The sequence below is a fragment of the Zootoca vivipara genome, chromosome 11 (genome assembly GCF_963506605.1).
Source record: "Zootoca vivipara chromosome 11, rZooViv1.1, whole genome shotgun sequence".
Classification (NCBI taxonomy): Eukaryota; Metazoa; Chordata; class Lepidosauria; order Squamata; family Lacertidae; genus Zootoca; species Zootoca vivipara.
In genome coordinates, this window is record NC_083286.1 from 44,082,976 (window position 1) to 44,104,876 (window position 21,901).

Genomic DNA, 21,901 nt, shown 5'->3' on the forward strand with positions numbered 1-21,901 from the left:
TCAGATTTCAACTTTACCAACAGTGCAATCCTATACAAGCAGTGGTCAGGCCTAAGCAGGTCTAAAAAAATAAATAAAAAGTAGTAAGCCTATTTTGCAAGATTTAGGGATTTGGGGAGAAGAGGAGATGAATTGACATTGACAAAGCTAAACTAGTGTAAAATCTAGTGTAGATTGCTGAAATTGTATACTGTGATTTTGGAACATTTTCCATACAAAAAGACAATGGAGGCTGGTGCATTCTGCATGAATGGGCACTGTCCCACCAGCAAAATAATTCCCTCTCCCTTCAAAGGATTGGTTTGTGAATTATTACAGTTTTGCTTTTGTGGGTTGCTGACTAGGCAAAAGAGCCAAGTTTAAGCATTTTGCTGTTGCTTGCAGTATATCAGGGCACCAGCACTCCTCTTTTTGTATTATCTTTAATGTTTTTATTGTGTTTGGATGGTTTCTGACAGTAATGTAGCCATACCGGTACAGGATATTGCCTTTCAGTCTGTTTAGGTTGCTAAAGACTTTGACCTATCTTCTGGAGTTCTACCCTAGTTTAGAGGAGCAGCTGTCCGTGTTTTCTAGATCAGTACTGGAAAATTATGAACTGGGAAGCAGTGTTACATTGCATTACGTACAAGAAAATCTCTTTTAATTGGGCTCTGTGTACTCTGAAGTCACCACATCATAATGCATAAGATTAGTGAAAACAAATTCAGCATTGGCTTGTTCTTTGTAATGCAATCTGCCATTCTGTGCTTCCTTTGCATACTTATGTATTTTTACACTTTGCCATACTGCAAAAATGGATTTGACGAAAGCTGTGACCCACCATGTTAACTTTAAGCACATTGTATTTTGGCTGTGTGTTTCATTTTGTTTTTAAACCACTGCTCGGTCATATGAAACACATTGGACATCTTTGCTGCCTTTTCATGACCCCCCCAAATCTGCTGCCTGAGGTGGCCAGCTTACTCTGCCTAATGGTAGGGTTGGCCCTGGTGGCTCACCTCCATGAGGATAAAACAAGGACACCTTATGTACTACCATGGGCAATACAGACAATATACAGTAAAGCTGTTGCGCTTAAGTCCTGCTTGCTGGCTTCTCATGGGCATCTGCTTGAGAACAGGAAGCTGGGCTACATGGGCTTTTGGCCTGATTCGGCAGGACTGTTTTTTATATATATATTTACTGTGGGAAACAGAATTATAGACTAGACGGAGCATTGGTCTGCTCCATCTGGGCTCTTGCTCTCCCTTTCTAATGTTGGTGGGTACAAATCTTAAGATTTATGAGCAAACAGAGCTGAGAACTGTGACAGATGCTGAAGTCTGAAGCTTCATTTCTTTGTAAGGGAGAAGGGATGTGCGTATTAGAAAAGTGATTGACTGAATCCTCCAGCCATTTACTTAGTGCAAGGGGAAATCCGTTTGCTTGGAGTTCTCGAGAAGTCTTTAATCCATAATGAAATGGAGGGTCGTAAGAATTATCGACAAATGATTTCAACATCAGTAGAATTTAATAATTTCTTAGATTTCCCTCCTCCCACCACAAAGAACTTATAGCTTGGCCAATGAACCCCACAGCCAATGGGAAGCAAGACTGGGCTGTTTGATAGATAGACCTGGCTGAGTCCTCTTCTTCCTTTGCCTGCTGAAAACTACCATATGGCCTAGATAAACAGCTTGCCCATTTAGACAGCAACATAATATGCCTGGTACATGATGAAACACCCACTCCCTGCTGAGAAATTAAAGCTGAAGTCAGCTTTCCTCAGCTGGAAGGATATAATTCATTACAGCCTATAATTTGAATTCTGCACCAGATGACAGAAAAGGCCTGGGTTCGTTTGGAGGACGCAGGGCAATAAATACATACCTTCCTGCAGAAAAATGTATAGCAGTCTGCCCAATCCATATAGAATCATAGAGTTGTAAGGGAACCCAAGGGTCATCTAATTCAACCCCCTGCAATGCAGGAATCTTGGATAAAATACAAACATACCCCATGTTTCATTTATATCCTGCCTTTCTTCTAATGGGATCAGAGCAGTCTACATGGTCTTTACCCTACTTTGATCTTACAGCAACCCTGTTAGGTAGGTAACACCATGAGTTTAATGGCTGAGGGGGATTGTAAACTGGATCTTTCCAGTCCTAGTCCAGCCACCACACCACGGCAGCTCTGTAACTCCGAAGAGTAGCCATTTTTTATCTTGGGGGGGGGCAAAAAAGAATTGTCTGTGCCATTATTTATTGGTGAACTTTGCACAGATTTTAGGGCTCATGTGTTCCTTAAATATCATTATGGAGTATGCTTAAATTAAGTGTGTTTCTGTTAGAGTGACACCAGTCTTAAAGCTATTTCCTCTTTGGCTGATATGACCACTAGGACCAGGGCTGATGGACGTTCAATATGTTTCTCCTTATACAAAGCTTTAAAATTAATAGATCCATGCACCCTTATAGTTCTTCATTTGCGCTTGTGCCATAACTGTGGTCTTTTGACAAAGGGCAGCATATAAATTTTATAATAAAGAAATAAACGGAATTATGGGTTTTGTAAGGGTGGTGTCTGTTGGCTTAGCAGTGGAGGCTGGTCCATAAAGGCAAATGGGGGCCTGCCCTACCAACCCCAGCCTGTCCTCAGATAGCCCCCATTGGCCTGCCTTCTTACTTGGAACTAGTCTAAGGGGTGGTGCTCCTTCTCATTAGTTTCAGTATTGCCCTTGTCAAACTCAATACAGTGGTACCAGTATCTCTGGTTAAGAACTTAATTCGTTCCGGAGGTCCATACTTAACCTGAAACTGTTCTTAAACTGAAGCACCACTTTAGCTAATGGGGCCTCCTGCTGCCGCTGCTCTGCCACCGCACAATTTCCGTTCTCATCCTGAGGTACTATTTCTGGGTTAGCAGAGTCTGTAACCTGAAGTGTCTGTAACCCGAGGTGTCTGTAACCCAAAGTACTACTGTATAGAGGAAGATGGGGACATAACTTGAATTAGATTCTGCACCTCTGATTTCCATTCATGATTTGTAGATGCCTCTCTTGAAGTGCTGGCCCTCTTGCTGAAAGCCTTGACACAGGCGTAGCTAATGTAGAATGCAGAATGCTAATTCTACATTCCAAAGGCATTATGACTGAATTTGCTTTGGAGATATGTGATGTCATCAGTTTTAGGGGCAGCACAAATCATGACTTTTTTTTCCTTTTAATTAAACCTCTAATTGTCATTATACAGTTTGGCCTGAGGAAATAAACTGATGCTTTTTAGCATTGCCTTGCCGCCTTCAGATGGTTCTCTTCCCATTAGGAAAGTGATCAGCCTTCTTGTTTTTTAAAAGCAGTTTTCATGGGAGGAGTTGTTCATAAAGACCAAGTAATTTATTTATTTATTTATTTATTTTTAAAAAGCTGCCATTGAGTGATGCTGGTGCATAATTTTTAATTGGAGCTTAGCTAAATTTTTGTGTCTTTCAGTTTTAGTGTCAGGTGTTGCATGTTCAGCAAAGGAGAATCTTGAATGAAACAGCTAAGTAAATCACACGAACACGAAAATCAGAGTGGTGAAAATGCAGAGAGAGAGGGAGAGAGAGCAAGAGACTGAATTCCTAAGGTAGTTCACAGCTAACAGGAGCCACTGAACCTTTTGAGGCAGGCCGCTGTGCAGTCCCTGCAATTTGTAAGACCAATGTCATCAAGCTCTCTCCCACCCAACTGAAATGAAATGCAAGCTAAAATGTATCCCATCCATATACTGTACTCTGAATCTTTCTCCCCCATCCCAGTCCGTGTTATCTGTAAGCCAGGTGGTGGACCAGTCAGATAGCCATGTGCCCTACTTTACAGTCCTCTGCTTGGAGAGCTGTCAGAGAGCTCTGTTTGAAGGAATCTCCTATATAAAGACTCATAAGAAGGGTGAATAGAGAATCATAGAATTGTAGGCTTCCGGTTGACCACGCCATCTTGCTCAGACGGGGGTCCGCACAGCGGAGCGGACCTCGGCGCTTCAGAGGTGGAGGGAATCGTTCCAGCGAAACGAAACCTCCTTAAAAGCCCCAAATCGTGCTTTTTGGGGACAGATTTTGCCTGGCGGCGCCAAAAGCGGGCTCTCTCCTCCCCGGATCGGCTTTGTTTAAGCCCCCGAGAGCGAGGAGGTGAACCGCGGCGGACAGGCTGACATTGCTGCTCTGAGAGTGCGAAGCTGCGAGTCTGGGAAGTGGAGGTGGCCAATTCTTCAAAGAACATTCAGCAAATGAATAGACTGTGAGTAATTTGGATTCTTTGGAATGTAAATTAAGGCAACAATTTGGACCTGGGAGAGAGGGGAAAAGAGGAAGCCACCCCCCCCCACGGTAACATAAGAGACAGTAAACAGAAACCCGAAGCCGTAAACAGAAGATTTTAACTTAAAAGGATTCCTCAAAGGCATCAAAGAGAATCTCCCCTAAATGCAGGGTAAAAGGGGAGAGAGACTGTTGTGATTGCCCTGCAGAATGAAGTTAAGACTAAGAAAGACCTTTCTTTTTCTCGGGAGCCGGCAGCCCAGAAAACCCAGTGAGCTGACCAGGATTTATAGTTAAATTTTATTTCTATCTTTATCTCTGGACTTTTTGGGAATTTTTTTTTTGGTTTATATGCTTTTGAAATGTGAGTTCGAACTTTATTTTTAAGAATGCAGCCAGCTTGTTAAAATGGAGTCGAGAAAATAGACTGCGATCATATTCCACCCCATGTGACAAGTTTTGACCTTGACAGGACTGAACTATGTCAACAAAAAGGTACCCGCCTGAGTTTCAGCGGACTGTTTTGACCTTAATGTGGGAAACAAGAATAGAACTATGTCAAGAGGAGACACAACGGCTAGTGTTACAGCAACAATTCCAGATTGTGATGACAGAATATGATTTCCTAGAAGATGAAGCTTTTGAAACTGAAGAAGATGAATGTGAGAATGACAATGATGACGACTGTGATGATTTAACACAAAATGAAGCCCATCACGAAAAAAATGATGATTTTACTCTACAAAAAGTTGGATGGAGTGCCTCCCCTTTGAGGGGGGCACGACTGGATTTACTGGAACTCCAGAATGACCACAGGGAAGAAGGAAAAATTAAGCAGAGAAGAGAAGAAGCTCAGGGGTCTGATATGGAGGCCTGGATGGCAAAAGACTGCAAACAGGGGGTGGGGTGAAGGGAAAGTGAAGTGGTGATTGTAAGGATGGGTTAATAGGACTATAACTGGACTGCTGACTATGGAACTTGCTGGATTGGAGGGGTGGAGCAGGTACTCGGGGGGAGTAAGGTTAGTTTGGGAATAGTTATAGGTTTAAAAAGTGAATTGATTCTGGAAAAAGGTGAAAATATGGAGGCCTATAGAGGGGTAAAAATTAGGCACGGGAAGAAAAAATGGGAGTTTGATTTCTTAGTGATTGGACAATAGGCGAAAATGATAATAGTTTAAAAGTGGTATAAGATATAAAGGTGTATGTTATAAAATATGAACTATGAAACTGTTGAAGATGATAAATAAGGGAGGAAAACCGGGGAAGGGTGGGAGGGTGGGGAAGCCCACAAAATATGGTTTAACAATTATGAATTTAACAATTATGATGAATTTTTTTTTTTTGTCTTTTTTCCTTTTTGTCTTTTTTTTTTCCTCTTCTCTTTTTTCTCTTTTTCTCTTTTTGTATTTTCTTTTTTTTTTGGTATGACAATAGATGGTTGGATGGATGAACTCCTGCGTACTGCCCTGGTTCACTGGAGCTCCCTGGTGGCAGGGGGGGGCTTGGGGGGCAGGGGAGGGGGAGGAGGACAGAAACCCAATCATAAAATGGACCACTTCTGACTGATCACCTGCGTGGGATACTTCTGTGGCAGGGGAGGACCCATGGAGGGGGGTGGGAAGAAGGTGGAAAAGGTGTTTATGTATGTACCATCTTTTGTAATTTGTAAAAACCAATAAAAATTATGTTAAAAAAAAAAAAAAAAGAGAGAATCATAGAATTGTAGAGTTGGAAGGGACCACGAGGGTCATCGAGTCCAACCCCCTGGAATGCAGGAATCTTTTGCCCACCAGGGGGCTCGAACCCACGACCCTGTAATTAAGAGCCTCATGCTCCACCAACTGAGCTACCTGGGCCCTTGAAGTTGCCTATCAACAACTAGCAGGCTGAGCAGCCACAAGTATCACCGGATCACAGCCTCCGCCCACTGCAGTGAGATGTATTTCTATTTAACTTACAGCCACCATTTCTAAATTTGCATTTATCCATGTAATTTAACATATGTACACGTTGGGTTTTAAAAAAATAAATCTGTGTCCTCATTTGTCCTCTCTTTTGGTGATGTGTCAGTGGCCATCCTATTTGCCAGTTGCATGGACTGAGCTGGTGTTTGTAGAGAGTCTAGCAGGGCTGTGTCTCGGCTTTAGCTCAGTTGGGAAGCTCTGTTAAGGATTGTGTGACACCCTCCTTTCCAGGCCTCAAGAGCTTCTCTGAGCTGCACCTTCTGGGCTGGCTCAGGAACATTCAGTTTTCTGGAACCTTTAAAAATAGAAACTACCCTTGGTGCTTTCCTCCTGCTTCCTTCTGGCATACAGGACTTGGATGAGAAATAGACAAAGTGCCAGGTGGGCAACTGAGATCACAACACACACAAACAGAAGTGTGTTCCCACAATAGCAAAAAAAAAAAAAGCAGCAAAAGCTTGGCTCAAATTTTAATGAGAGTTGCATAGTTGATCTTTTAATTGGGCCAGGAAAGAAAGAAAGAAAGAAAGAAAGAAAGAAAGAAAGAAAGAAAGAAAGAAAGAAAGAAAGAAAGCTGGAAATAGAATCGCATAATACAGACCTAGAGGTCTAGGTAACCTAGTCATTCTCCTGGCTAGTCCTCTTCACTCAGGATGTCCCCAACTTTGTGTGAACACAGGATCTGTGTTTTGAACATAAAACACAGGAATCTGCCTTATACTAAATCTATCTAGCCTAGTTTGGTTTGCACGGACTAGCAGTGGCAGGATTCCCAGGGATTGAACCTGGGAGCTTCTACATGCAAGCAGATGCTCTGCCAGTGAGCTATGATCCTCCTCCTTTAATTCTGCAGACCTTTAATTCTGAAGTAGCTATAAAAAAGCAGGTGAGGCACGAAATGCAACACAAGACTCAAAAACCAATCCGTCAGGCATGAATCACTGTAGTAAATTGCAGTTCTCTGTACAGCACAATAAGCACCCATTGGCTAAAAGTCAGATATGCTTCAGTTTAACATGGAGAATTCCAAGACATCTCTCTTTAAAAGATCCCCCCCTTCCAAACGAAAGAATGAACTCAGAATGCAGAGATGAGGGCAAAAGAAGAGAGTGAAAAGGAAACATTTTACATACCTTCTGAGAACTTTCCGCTAGCATGCTAAAATAGCATTGTAAAATTGTCCTAACTGGGATAATGATTAGTAGGCAAAACTGAAATGAAAATGAAATGAAGGCAACTCAGAGAAGGTGTGTGATTAAATAGCAGCAATATTTATTAGTTACACAGCATATTTTAAAAATTGGGTGTTCTAACTAAATTTTAAACAAAAGACTCTTGCTCTCCAGTCTTGTAAGGGAAAAAAAAGACATTTAAAAAGTGGTGCAACAGAATTGAAAGAATGACCTCTTTAGATGGTAATGTGAAATGCCATCAGCCCCTGCCAGCACAGCCATTGGTCAGGAATCCTGGAAGAATATCTGGTGGACCATAGGCTCCTGATACTTTCATTAGACCTAAAATGTAACATAATGGGTCATTTAAATATTTAACATAATTTTATATTCCTCATTTGAATCTTCTGTCTCATCTAGCATTCACACTCATTGCTTACTTTTATTTATTTATAAGTATTTCTAAGTATTTCTATACCATGAAATCGTAAAATATCTAGTTGGGGTACAACATTTAAACATTAAACACCATTGAAAACAATATGGACAATCATTAAGGCTAATCAAAAATACACACAAATGTCCTGCTATCAGAATGCTCGTTATCCACAAATTCAGGTATCCAAACATGAAGAATAATCCCCGCATCTCACTACACGAACGGCTGACTCACATATCCAAACAGCCAGAGTTGGCCCACTTCCTTATTTGTTTATGTTTTGCTGGACAGCGTCAGCCATTTTGGGGGCAGAAACCATGCAGGGAGAGAGGAAAGGAGAGAGATGGGACAAATCACAGATTAGAAATATTCACATAGGAAATAATGGAAATTGTCAGCTCTCCTAATGAATGATTTCCTGGGAACTCACTGTGTTCGGAAAGCAGGACTAGTCTGCAAACCTTGAATAGCTGCAAAGGCCTGTCGGCAAAAGAAACCCAAAAGCAACAACAACCACACCTCTTCAAGAGGCACCTGAAAGTGAAAAGCAAGGGGGCCTGCTCAATCTCTTGTGGAATAGTGTTCCACAGCATAGAACCAGCAAGTCTAAATGTCCTGCTTTTAGTTGAGTGCAGTCAGACCTCTGTAATGTGGGGGGGGGGCAGCTCAAAGGGCTCCTCCTGATGTTCTCTCTGAGCTGGCTGATATATGAGGACCCAGGTGGTCCTTAAGGATTTCTGGACCCGTTATCCAGGGTTTGGTGTATCAACACAAGACCCTAGGCCAGTCACATGTGAGTAGCCAGTGAAGATGTGTGTAAAGAAGTAGCCCTTGGCAGCATCCAGTGCATTGCTAAAGGACTGAATCTGTTTCACCCCTCTTCCGCCTTTTTTTTTTCTGGGCAGCAAGTTCCACTGATGAATGAGAGAGAGAGAGAGAGAGAGAGAGAGAGAGAGAGAGAGAGAGAGAGAGATTCACCCCTAATTGGTTTTTTTGGGTTTTTTTAAGAACCATGCAATGCCTTTTACTAAGCTGTCAGATAAGATTGATGAGAGCTCCTCCTCATTTAAATCTCTCCTGTGATACGCTTGAATTTTCCGCTAAGATTTATAAATGAAGCCAATCAGATTCTGCCTCTGGGTGGTTTAAAGGTCAATTGTGCTACACCAGAGGGAATGCTGACATGACATAGTCATGGTCCTATGCTCAACCATCAGCAGAATCAACAGCATTACAGTAGCTTCATAAGCAGTAATGTGGTTGCAACAGCAGTGGTTGGCACTGTTGGGGAGATGGCAAGGCCTACACGCCAGCAAGGAGCTCACTGCCAACCCGTGGCCATGCTCTCCTTGCTTTCACTGCCTGCTCACTTGTCCCCTGTGAGCAAGGAGGAGGAGGAGCAAGCTGTGGTTGCTCTATGTGGTTATATGGATTGGGCCCAAAGGAAGAGGGCAAGCAAATGAGGAATTGGTGAGCCCTCTGAATGCCACCAAGGTCCCACAAAAACCTGGAGCTGGCACTGATGCCAACAGACACACCCAAGGAATCTCTGGAATTCTTTCAACCACCCACTAATCACAACTCCAGCCACAGATTATGTTCCTGGAGTAACCAATCCCAGAAGGTAACAACCCGCAAGTGTAGATAGTCAAATGGGCTCCTTACACCATGCAACCCTGTGCACATGTCTCCCACTAACACACACAGGGCACGACCAGGTGCCTTCATGGAACTATGGGTAGGAAGTCTACAAAGTGAACTCTGAGGCTTCTGAATTTGACACTTGGGAACAACACCTCCACACAGGAGGGAAAAAGTAAAAATAAATTAAACCATGAACTCTTGTATTGATATCTCTTTGAAGGGAGCCAGCACTTTTGCATGTGAAAGTGGTGTGAGCCAATGACTAAGGACGAATGAATGTTACAACGTTACAGCTCGGAAAATTCAATGAGGGCAGATGTCCAGTGTTCTCTGTTGACTCTATTGACTTAGTGTTGTAACACTATCTATTTTGCAGGTATAATGTCACTCTGTTGTCAGGGGCAAGATCAACTCCTGAGTGATCACAGAATTTTGGCCAGTTTATCATCTTGCTTGACAAGAGTCCCACCAACATTATTTCGACTGAGTGTGTGTGTTTCAAGCATTGTGTGTTACACCTGGACAAAGGGGTTTAGAAGCAATTGTATCCTTCTATCAGGAACACAGCTCAAGGATATAGGATTGCTCTATTAGCCATATAGCTATTTTAGCTAGTTAACTTCCAGGATATCAATTGCTTCCTATTTAACGTTTTTTTGGGATCGAACTTTTAAGAGGTTCCATAGGAAAATGGAAAGATTTCTATATGAATTCCAGAAGTTTCCTTCCTCTCTTGCAATGCCCCCCTCCAGAACCAGAGGGTGGCCATTAATATCACACAGAATTATATTGGTCCCATGGGATCAAGTTTCCTGCAAGAAATGGCACAGGGTTCATGAGCCAATGGTTCTTCACAGCACTGTTTCAGTTGCAGGGATTCCCAAAGTGATAGTAAATGATAACCTCAAGTTATTTTAGTGTGATCCTCATATTAATGATTCACAAAATGATATATATCCTCTTTCACTCTGTTGATGAAGCTGTGTGCACAGGGTTTGCCTCTACCAGAGTGGTATTCAAATCTGGCAGCGCGGTTCCAATTTTGAAAATTTCCTTTGGGTGTCATCTCTAGCTAATAATGCGATTGCTAGCATTTGGGAATGTCTCTGTATTGCTAACCGAATCCTTATTTTTAATATACAGTAAGTGTGCTAATCACAAGTGGGTCCAGATTTGCAAATACTGGAAATGTGTGTCCTTTGGAGGTAGATGTGGTGGGTGTCCATCTTCGGAACACAGTGGCTCCTAATTTTCCTCCTGCAAATGGAATGGAGCTCAAGTTCATGGAAGAGGGCTTCCCCTCCTGCCTTGCAGTCATGCTGCAACCTTGAAATCTGCCGCTGGGGGTTGGGGAAACCTTGAGAATAGTGTCGGATATGGTGCTAGGACTTCAGCAGGAAAAGGGAGCTAGAGGAAATAAACCTCCCTTCAATGAGTTAAGTTCCAAGACAATAGAATCACAAAGGCAACACACAGGGCTTTCTTAAGCATATGCAGCGCCGGGGTGCAAAGATCCGCCCCCCCCGGTTGCCCAGTCCCCAGGCGCGCAGGAGGGCGGAGCCGGCCAGCGACCTCAGCATCTTGCTGGCTTGGTTGCCCCCGAACTCGTGGCGCAGAGCCGCCCGCAGCAGAAGAGCCTCCTCCAACCGACAGGCAGGCTCTTCCCCGGACTCAACTCTCAGGCCCCGGACTCTCGGCCTGGCGCTCCTGAGAGCCCGGCGCCCGGGTGCCCCGCACCCCTAGCGCCTATGTGTAAGGCGGCCCTGGCAACACATGAGGGAGAGGCACATTTCTACATTCCCCCACCCCAGAGCAATGAAGGCTGGGGCAAAAAGCACCGGTGTCCCATCTCCCAACGCATTGTTCATATGTATGGAGCACATGAAGAGGTGTGTGACTGGTGGGGCAGACCCTTGAGGGAGGGAGCATGTTAGCTTCCTTTATGACAATGCAAGGAGGGCAGTGACAAAAGGAACATCCACCTAGAGCAGCAAAATGGGCTAAGCACAGTATGGGGTCTGCATCTACTGAGAGAGGTTGGTAAGAAAAAAAACTTGGAGCCTTCTGATTTAGTGCAGGTACTAAATATCATAATTTCCATGCAGGCATTTTATTTTATCAAAAAGTTGCACTTTGCTGTATCTGTACAAGGGTATGGATAGGGAAGATGTTGCTCGACTACAACTCCCATCATCCCTGGGGTTTGGGCCTGGCTGGTTGGGGCTGGTGGGAACTGGAGTCCAACAACGTCTGAAGGGCCACACGTTCCTAGCCCTGTTCTGGGGTAAAAATATATAATTTCTTTATACAGGCAACATCGGTTGCCTTCTGGTTCATCATGCATGACGGCCCATTCCACCTGCTATTCCAGCCACTTCCAGGTAGTCACGATGCATGTGTGCATGATTGTGCACCAACTGGACATGCGTAAATTGGCCGTTGCCTAAATTGAAATGGCAGGAAGTAAACCTAACGAAATGAGCCTCAGTGAAGAGGCACAAGGTGCTTACAAAACTGCAGGAAATATTGGAGCTGGGTTTGAATTGCTGCTGTCCCCACCACCACCACCACCACTCACTCATCAGTTACCTTTTTAAACCATTTCATCTCTTTTCCTTCCTGTGTTTTGTTCTTTCCCTTATCCCAGAAATCTGCCTTTTGACCAAGGGCCGCCGCACCGCCAGCGTGAGAGCCGACACATACTGCCGCCTGTATTCTCTCTCTGTGGACAACTTCAACGAGGTTCTGGAGGAATACCCCATGATGAGAAGAGCCTTTGAAACAGTAGCCATTGACAGGCTGGATAGGATAGGTATGTTTTTTGGGGGGTTTCCCCCCGCCTTTTCTGTTCATAAAGCACCAGCCACAGAAGTATTTGTCTTTGAGGTCAAGAAAACTAAAACATTGTGCTCAACTAATGTAGTGGTATCTTACAAGGTATGGAGGGATAAATAACTACAAAAAATAATAATGCAAAAATAAGGGCCACCCCAAGACATTTTGCTGCCTGAGGACAAGATGGCTTCCCCATACACTGCACCTGAGGGGAGCAGAAGTTAGTTTGCTTAGTGGGGTAAAGGCAGACTGTGTGTCCTCTTTGCACTTCGTTAAAGGTAAAGGTAAACGGACTCCTGACCATTAGGTCCAGTCGTGACCGACTCTGGGGTTGAGGCGCTCATCTCACGTTATTGGCCGAGGGAGCCGGCGTACAGCTTCCAGGTCATGTGGCCAGCAAACCAGAGCAGCACACAGAAACGCCGTTTACCTTCCCGCTGTAGCGGTACCTATTTATCTACTTGCACTTTGACGTGCTTTCAAACTGCTAGGTTAGCAGGAGCTGGGACCGAGCAACGGGAGCTCACCCCGTCGCGGGGATTCGAACCGCCGACCTTCTGATCGGCAAGCCCTAGGCTCTGTGGTTTAACCCACAGCGCCACCCGCGTCCCATGCACTTCGCTACCTCTCCCCAATTTCCCAGCATGTCCTATCTGAGGCGGATGCCCCTCTCTGCCAAATAATAGGGCCAGTCCAATAATGATAACCCTTTGAAGAGGACTAGGCATGACAACATGTGTATATATGTGTAACGAGGAGGGAAGGAATGAAAGCCACACTTTTATGCATGTTAAAAGCTCCCCAACCCCAGGACTATTTTGGCTGCCACACCCTGGAACAGAGCTTCTAAAGCTCCAAGGTAGGGTTAGAAGAGGAATCAACCAAACTCAGATTTCCAAGCAGGCACAACTGATTCAAGCTGGGCAGATCATGACTCAAATCAGATCATGGGTTCACTTCAGAACCCACAGTCCTGAGGGCCCCTCTATGAAGCAGTCCAAGAGGCTGCAGTGTGGTCTCCATTCCTCCAAAATTGATTTCTTTCCACACAGTCTGGAGTGGCTAGCATTTGCTGCTGCTTGTTGCTGTATACCGTGAATACAATACAGGAAGTCCCCTGGGGAGCAATGAGACCTAATGACATTCTGTTGCTTTCAGAAGGAATTATAAGGACGTTTGCATTGCTGCCACCATGTAAACGCGAAAGGTTGTGGATTACCTGTTTTTAAAAGTTTAAAAGAAAGAAGTATATTTTAGATCAATGGAGCACCCGTGGAAGTACTTAAAAAAAACACCTTTGTGTTTCCATGTGGATTTTTAATGTGGATGTTTAAGGAAGCTTTTAATGTTTGATTTCTGTATTTTAATTTTTTGTTGGAAGCCGCCCAGAGTGGCTGGGGGAACCCGGCCAGATGGGCGGGGTATAAATAATAAATTATTATTATTATTATTATTATTATTATTAATTTTCCCTATAAAAATCCACATGGAAATGAGATGGACTTAGTTCTGTCCCCATGGAGAACTGGGGTGGACCAGACTTTAATGGGTCCATCCACCCCTACTCCAGGGGGACATGAATTACTACTTTGTTCAACACTGCTTAGTTTGCCTACTTCAGTTTGCACAAATGAGTCATCCGTTGTAATGGGTGAAATAGGAGAACCCTGCAGCTCTCTGCATCTGCAGGACCTTCACCCCCTAGTCCTGTGGCACATGACTCTCCCCACATGTTTGCATGTTGCAGTGGAAACATGAAAACAAGGAAGGACAGCTCACTTGCTTTCAGATCTTCTTGTAACATATAAAAGAGTCTTGCTGAATCTTAACCATGTGAGTTTTTGCAGAATCTCTAAAACATTTTGCAAGGGCAAGAGTAGCATGCAAGACGCATTGGAGACACTAGGAGAGGTAAGGGTAAGAATAAGGAAGGTACAATCTTTTGCATGACTCCAGATATATGCAGAGTTGGTGCCAGGCCCACAGCAAAATGTAGCAAGTACCAAAGTCTGGGGGCCACACCATTGTCCCACAGAGCCGTTCAGGCGTTTTAGACCCAATTAATTTAAGGCTTTATATGTCAAAACTAAGACCTTGAATTGGTCCCAGAAGCAAATAGGTACCCAATGCCATTCTCTCAATATGAGTTCCGTTGGCCCTTCCAGTCTGGTTGCTGCATTCTGTACAAGCTGCAGTTTCCGAGTCTCTCTCCTCCACACCCCCGTGCATTGCAATAGTCCAGTCTGGAGGTTACCAGAGCTTGGGTCACTGTTGCCGAGTCATTTCTCTCCAGGAAAGGTCGTAGCTGGCGAACTAGCTGTAGCTGGAAGTTGGTGCTCCGAGGCCACCTCGAATGACAATGCTGGATCCAGGAGCACCCCCAAACTATGAACCTGCCCTTTCCCAGGGGAGAGCAACCCTAGGACAGGACACCTCTCCACTTCCCGGACTCAAGAACTCGGCACACAATACCTCCATCTTGGCTGGATTCAATTTCCATTTATGGGCGCCCATCCACACCATAACCACCTCTAGGCTCTGGTCCAGAACTCAACAGCTTCTGATTCAGATGGAACAGAGAGATAGAGCTGGGTGCCATCAGCATACTGATGACATCTCACTTCAAATCCCCTGATGAAATCTCCCAGGAGCTTCATATAGATGTCAGACAACATGGGTGACAAGATGGAGCCCTGTAGGACACCACAGGTCAATTCCCATGGCGCCGAACAGTGGCTCCCAATTGTCACCGCTGGACCCAGCCCCATAGGTAGGAGCAGAATCACTGCAATGCAGTGCAGCGCATGCTAAGTTTTATGAGAGTGTCATTATTATTCTGCTGTCTTTTGCCATTCTCATTGTTTTTCCGTTCCTTTTATACACCACTTGGATTCCTTTTAATAGTAAGGTGGCTTATAAATGTTTTAAATAAAGAGCCACGGATACTGCAGAGAAGTGGCCGAAATCAAATATTAATACTTTTAAAACCAAAATAAAATAAATAAATGCAGCCCACTATCCCATTCCATTCCATTAAATGGCCGTGTTGATTTATGAATAAGAGATGTGTTGCTATAAAAGAGAAAGTGTAAGTGAAATTTAAGTAATCCGAGGCTCTCACATATCCCCTGAGAATCTAAGTTTGGAAGTCATGCTTATTATTGTTTATTAATCATGTATAAAGGCTGCCAGCAGCATTCTTAGGAAGGTCATTATTGCACAGATAGTGAATTGGGGGGGGGGGTCTCTGAGCCTGTGAGCCAAAATGATAGGACCATATTTGTGTATGGCTTGGATTTAGTGAATTATGGCTGAGCCTAGTGAACACAGTATCAAGGCTGTTTTTACGTTGGCAAACGTGGCAGACCTGTGCAGAACGTCACCTACAGAGATTTGTCAGAAATATTCTTCAAACCACCACAGGCCAGCAGCATGGAGACAACTGGCCAGGCCAAATGATGAGCTGGAAAATTCACCATTTCGCTATCCTCAAATTATCCAGATGACCATCGAGGTTCATAGGCATGTACCAACCAACACACAAACCTGTAGGAATTATTATTAGTATTATCATTTCCTGCAATTGGTGGGTTCATTCCATTTTTTTATAACAAAAAGTAACCCAAATCGACTTACAAAAATAGCACAAAGGTTGAAATGCATATAAAATCCAAAAAAGAAAAAAGAAAACCCCAAAACACGGCATTCTTGGCAATGGTGCTCTCCCTGTGGAATGCCCTCCCATCCCATGTTAAGGAGATAAAGAACTTTTAGAAGACATCTGAAGGCAGCCCTTTATAGGGAAGTTTTTAATGTTTGATGTTTTATTAGGTTTTATATGTGCTGGAAGCCGCCCAGAGTGGCTGGGGCAACCCAGCCAGATGGGCAGGGTATAAATAATAAAATTATTATTAATTATCATTACCAAAAGGCAGGTCCAACACATCCCAGCTGCTGAAAGGAGGCCACAAAAATCTGAAACCCTCCAGTTTAAGGGGTGAAAGCCTAGGTAAAAAGAAAGGTTTTTGCCAGCTGATAGTGGTGGCGCCAGGCATGCCTCCCTGGGGAGAGCATTTCATAAGCAGGGCTCATTCTCATGTTTCCAGCCTCCGCACCACCCTTGGAGGGGCCATGAAGAGAAAGGGCCTCAGGTGCTGAATGTATCTTCAGTTTCCAAAGCAGTGCTGTTTATTCAAACTGCAGGTTAATTCAGGCGATTGCTGCAAATGCATTCAAACGTAGGAGATTTTGCTCTGCTGTTTAGACTGAAGCTGTAAGGCGTTGTTTCAAGAGTCATGCAAGTTGTTTTTGAGGCCTGTAGACTTACTTTGGGGGCAGTGGATGATCTAGATCTTGTGTCCCGCAGCACCCAAACCAAGTATTCACTTTGCATGCAGTGACTTGTGTTACACAACCAGGTACTACATAATATCCCCTGAGTTCATATTAGTTCACAGCCATTTGGGAAGATTACTACTCTCAATCTGGTGGTCACTACTTAAGCAATGTTTAATAATTAGTTCCAGGAAATGTGTTAAATGGACACATGTATTTATAACTTACATAACACATTGGGCATTTCAAAAATTAGGGCAGCTCAACAAGGAGAGGGAGAGGGAGAGAGACTCTTTTAACACAACCTACTTACTTCATTTCCCTTCCTTTCCACTGCTGGCAACCTGTCATGATTGGATTGCAAAGTATATTTGCACGTTAAGAGTCAAACCAGTCCCTACAATAATAGGAGTAAAATGCTGAAGTATTAACAGGCATCAGCCTTATATCATTAGCAAATAGTAAAATGCTCGCCACGATGGTGGTCAGTGTGTTAAGTGGTTTTCTGGGGACGGGATTGCTAACCACGGTTCATAGGATGCTGCAAATTCATGCAAACATTTCATAGGATGCAGAGCAAATCAGACGCTGGCATCGTTTGGATTCTGGCGCACCATTTTTATTTCAGCAAGCATTCGTGGAACATTCTTTTTTATCTGGTCACTTTTAATACTCTGCTTTATTTTATGACGTATGTTGTTTCGTATTTTATTTTGTTGCAAGTTTCTTAGAGATCTATGGTTATAGGTGATTCATAAGTAAGTGTCTGCTCACCCTGTGCAAAATTGGCTGTGCATTCATGCTCACTTGTGCACACACACACAAACACAAACACACACACACAAACACACATTTTATGTGCATCATGCCTGTGAGTAGTAGTATTGTGAACAGCATTGTTGATTTATTAATTTCCTTGTAAACAGCTGTCTCAAGGTGATTTACACATAGGATAATTAAAAGCAGTTAACATAGTGTCTTCATATGCACTATGGGACACTATGGGGCATGGCGCTGTCATCACAGCAGTGGCCCATGTTCCTTAAAAGTGGGGATTAATGACTATTAGACATGAACATCTATGTTAGGAGGCAGCACGCCACTGAATAATAGTTGCTGGGAAGGAAAGGCAAGAGGAGTCTATTGCCTTCATGCTGTGTTTGTGGGTTTCCCAGGAACCTGGACTATAGAAGTGAATGGTTGCAGTTGTATTTCCTATGGTGGAAAGTGAAAGGATGTAATGGAAAACACAAGTGGGGAGGGGACTAAACCTGCCCTGTAGTGATGGTCCCAGTTACTCTAGCATCTGAGAATTGTGTTTATTCCCATTTTGGCTAGCCTCATCTATCTGCCTGATCATCCCCCTATGTTATTTTTCATATAGTGTGACGTACTCTGAGGAATATAAAAAAGAATGTGGCTGATGTTAAGTCTCTTGGCTATTTTAACCATTTCCCTTATTGCCTTAATGCAAGAGACAGACAGACCGCTAGATAGGTATGTTATGATCTGCCAGGTGGCCAGAGAGATGCTAACTTTCCATGCTATGTTGTGTCCGTTTCGCCCACAAAGGAAAGAAAAATTCGCTTCTGCTGCAAAAATTCCAAAAAGATCTCAATACTGGTGTCTTCAACAACCAGGAGAGCGAAATTTTGAAACAGATAGTGAAACACGACCGAGAGATGGTGCAGGCAGTCGGGTCGGCAAATTTGCAGCAAATGCCGGCACTGAATTCGAGTCCTTTGACCACTGCCCCCTCGATGCAGATAAGGACTCAATCCCTGCCTGTGTATTCTGTGATGAGCCTGAATTCTCCGACGCCGAGCGCACAGACGCCTCAGCAAGCTGCCGTTTTCTCCCCCTGCTCCTACCCTTCCGCAGTCTGCAGCCCACCGGTACAAAGCCCTCTAGCCGGCCGAACTTTTCAGTATGCAACACCTACAGCTTCGCAGTTGTCGCTGCTGCAGCAGCAGCAGCAACAGCAACAACAACAACAACAGCAGCAGCAGCAGCAGCAGCAAATGCCTAGTGGGTCACAGAAGAGTGACATCCATAAGAGTACGCAAGCTCTTCACAATGCTAGTCTGACAAGAGAGGTGAGACCCCTTTCTGCTTCACAGCCTTCATTACCCCACGAGCTTTCCACTATGATTTCTAGACCTCACCCGACAGTGGGAGAATCTTTAGCCTCCATTCCACAGCCCGTCTCCGGTTTCCAAAGCACAGGCATCCAGGCTGGGAGCAAAGGCACTGTCCCCCAAAGGGTGGCCCTCTTCCGCCAGATGTCTTCAGGAGCAATTCCACCTACGCGAGGGCCCACGCCACCAGCTGCCGCGCTGCAAAGGGATTCTTCCGCAGTCTTAAGCACGGAACTAGAGGGCGATAAACCGCGGTTTGCTTCAAACTTATGATTCGTGCAGGCTTCAGATAAGCGGAGACTGACATAAAACTGACATCACTCCCAGGATTTCCAATAGATCCCAGCTTGTCTGCAAAGAAAAGGAGCACTTTGGACAAATTGAACCCTTGAATGTATGGAGAGAGACAGAGAGACAGATGGACATCAGAGAGAGAGAGAGAGAGAGAGAGAGAAAGAGAGAAAGAGAAAGAGAGAGAGAAGAGAAATCCAAAATGGCCTCTCATGTCTTCCTTTCTTAGAAATTGTTAAAATGAGTCTAAAAACAGTGGTTGTAATGTTATTTATTTTTAACCTGGTTAGAAATATGAAGAGATTTCCTGTTTTTATTCTACATTAAAAGGCAGTATTAATAATTCCAGGAACTAAGCCACACAGAAATAATAATAACAATAATACTAATAAAAATCCATACATAATGCACCCATTAGCTTGGAATTCGCAAACAGTAGTTTTTCACTTTTCTTTAAAAAAAATAATTGAGACACATTTCCCATTTTAGAGGTCCAGATTACTTTTTGGTGCTTTTACATTCAGGTTTCGATTGAAGGATCAATGGAATTCTTCCTGTCTACAGACAAAGGTCTAGCAGTACTGCTTGTTTTGGATGAAATCTAACCTCAGAATCATTCTCCTCTTTCTGAAAGCTGGGTGGACTTCTATCTTCATATGGGGGGGGGGGGGTAAAATTAGTGGAGACTCATTAATCTTACTGTAAATAACTTTTTAGACCCAAATAACAACAACAACAACAACAACAACAACAACAACAGCTCCTGTGTGGTGTACCATTGCAAAGTATTTGTTTAGAAATTTAGTTTGCAACTCTTCACGCCAAAATATAAAAAAAATAAATTTTACGAAATATAAAATGCAACACAACTGTAATGCAATGGCTTGAAACCTACAATGCTCCTTTTACATGCAGTGTTTTTATGCAAAATTGTATGCTTGATCCTGCTCTGTGTACTTCACCAATATCATCACCTATTTCTTCATTGCCCTAGGTGATGTCTGAAAATATTCCATGCATGCTTGGATTCTTATTTTTTTAGCAGAAAACAAACCAAAAAAAAATAAACAACAAAAGCACCCTGCACCCCGGTACAACTCTTCGCTTCAGTCAGCCGTTTTAGGGAAAAGCCTAAATGTGTCTTTTTAAAACTTGGGAAATGATAAATGTGAATGGATGGTTTTTTCATTTCATTTCCTATAATGCTGACTTTGAATCTGTAGTTAATAACTAAAAGCGAATTTGTTTTGTTTTTTTGAATGAATTATTTTGTCAATCACTGCTTCGGTTAGGCTTTCAGGTGTGTTCTCTGTCCTCACTGTAGTTCTGTAGTTGACTGTGACGATATTTTACAAACAAGAAATAAGTATAGTATAGCATCCTGTTTGTTTGGGAATGCACGACTTGCTCAGTGTGTACTATAATAATTTGGACAGCATATTCTACTATGGCATGTATTGTCAACCGTAGAAATGAGGTTAATTTTTTTCTTCTTCTAATGTCTGCACAAAAGGGACGGAGTCTTGAACAGAAGGCAGGGTTAAAGCATACGGTTTTGTAAACCTTTTCTTTCCTTTGCTTCAGTTAACATATGACTACAATTGCTTCCAGAGGGAGGATTTTCCAACAAACAAGTGTTCTGATTCAGGCCCCAGTCAAACGTTGCCTACCATGCTCCCAGTGCTTGTCACATTGGGGGCGGGTTTGCTAGCATGAAACATAACAGTACAGTTTTCTCTTATTGTGTGGAACAGAAGCTGCAGACATTCCTGCAACTGTACCTGAGTGGTTCAGCATCTTCTGCCTGGGCAGAAAGTTCTCGATCCCTGGCATCTGCAGACAGGAGCAGGATTGTCCCACATCTGAAATGAAGATTAGAAAGCTGCTGCCAGCCATACTCGGCTAAATAGACCAAGTGTCTGATTCACAATAAGATGAAGCCTGTGTTCCTGCTGGGAGCAGCTGTCCCGGCATGGTGTATAAACCAGTAATGTATAAACCAGGGCTTGATGTGTTGCTGCCTCCCCACATAAGCTAGGCTAGAAAACTCTGTCGATCCTTTCTGATCCAGGTAGTAGACTGGGAGCTACAAAGTTCAGTGTGTATAAGAATCTGAAAGAGCACCTGTTGCAAGAAAACCCCTTGATCCTTTCCCCCGGGACATTCTTTCCTTCTGATGTGATCCTCCATCTCAGAAGCAGGCATGGAGGAACTTGTACAAGACCTGTGTCACCCTCCCCACAAAGGAAGCCCCTTAGCAAATCGATAGTGCCTGGGGAGGGCCACGGCTAAGCGGAATATGCCGTAACTGAACTGCATTCTGAACTGCCCAAAATGGGTAACACCCGGTAAGAGAACATGCCCTTTAGTACTGACATCACTGAGCAGTGGAAGAACGAAATGGCACCTCGCAACTATGTACGTTGTGGTGCTTTCGTATACACTTGAAGGTTAAGCGTGTCCTAATTACAGTGAGAAACCACAACCCACCAGGAATGTTTTCCCTGTGCAAGACGCATCCATTCCAATGGGATTTATTCTGAAGACACCCCCAACGGATGGTGTTCAAAGTTGGTGGTCTTTGAAGTGTACAGAGTCTTTTCTCTACAGGAGCCTGTTTGTCCCCAATGAGGCCACTGTAGAAGGAAGGGTAGCTTCGAGAGCGCCGCCCAAAGTCATTCTGCCTGTTATGCCTTTTCTCTGATGCTATTTCAAATGCCTACATGGATAAACCACACTTAAAGGTTTTAGCGAATCCCCGTTCCCAACTGAAATAAAGTTATTGACGTAATTTATTCCG

The 21,901-nt window shown here is 43.7% G+C and overlaps 1 protein-coding gene across 1 annotated transcript in view; it reads left to right on the forward strand.

The window, feature by feature from the left end:
• Nucleotides 1-19,756, forward strand: part of HCN1 (hyperpolarization activated cyclic nucleotide gated potassium channel 1) — a 173,857-nt gene extending 154,101 nt beyond the window's left edge. Inside the window, exons 7-8 of the mRNA XM_035100970.2 lie at nt 12,150-12,314; nt 18,245-19,756. Coding sequence (XP_034956861.2) covers nt 12,150-12,314; nt 18,245-19,083 — 1,004 coding nt within the window. The 3' untranslated portion in view covers nt 19,084-19,756. The remainder of the gene's footprint in view (nt 1-12,149; nt 12,315-18,244) is intronic.
• The last annotated feature ends 2,145 nt before the right edge of the window (nt 19,757-21,901 follow it).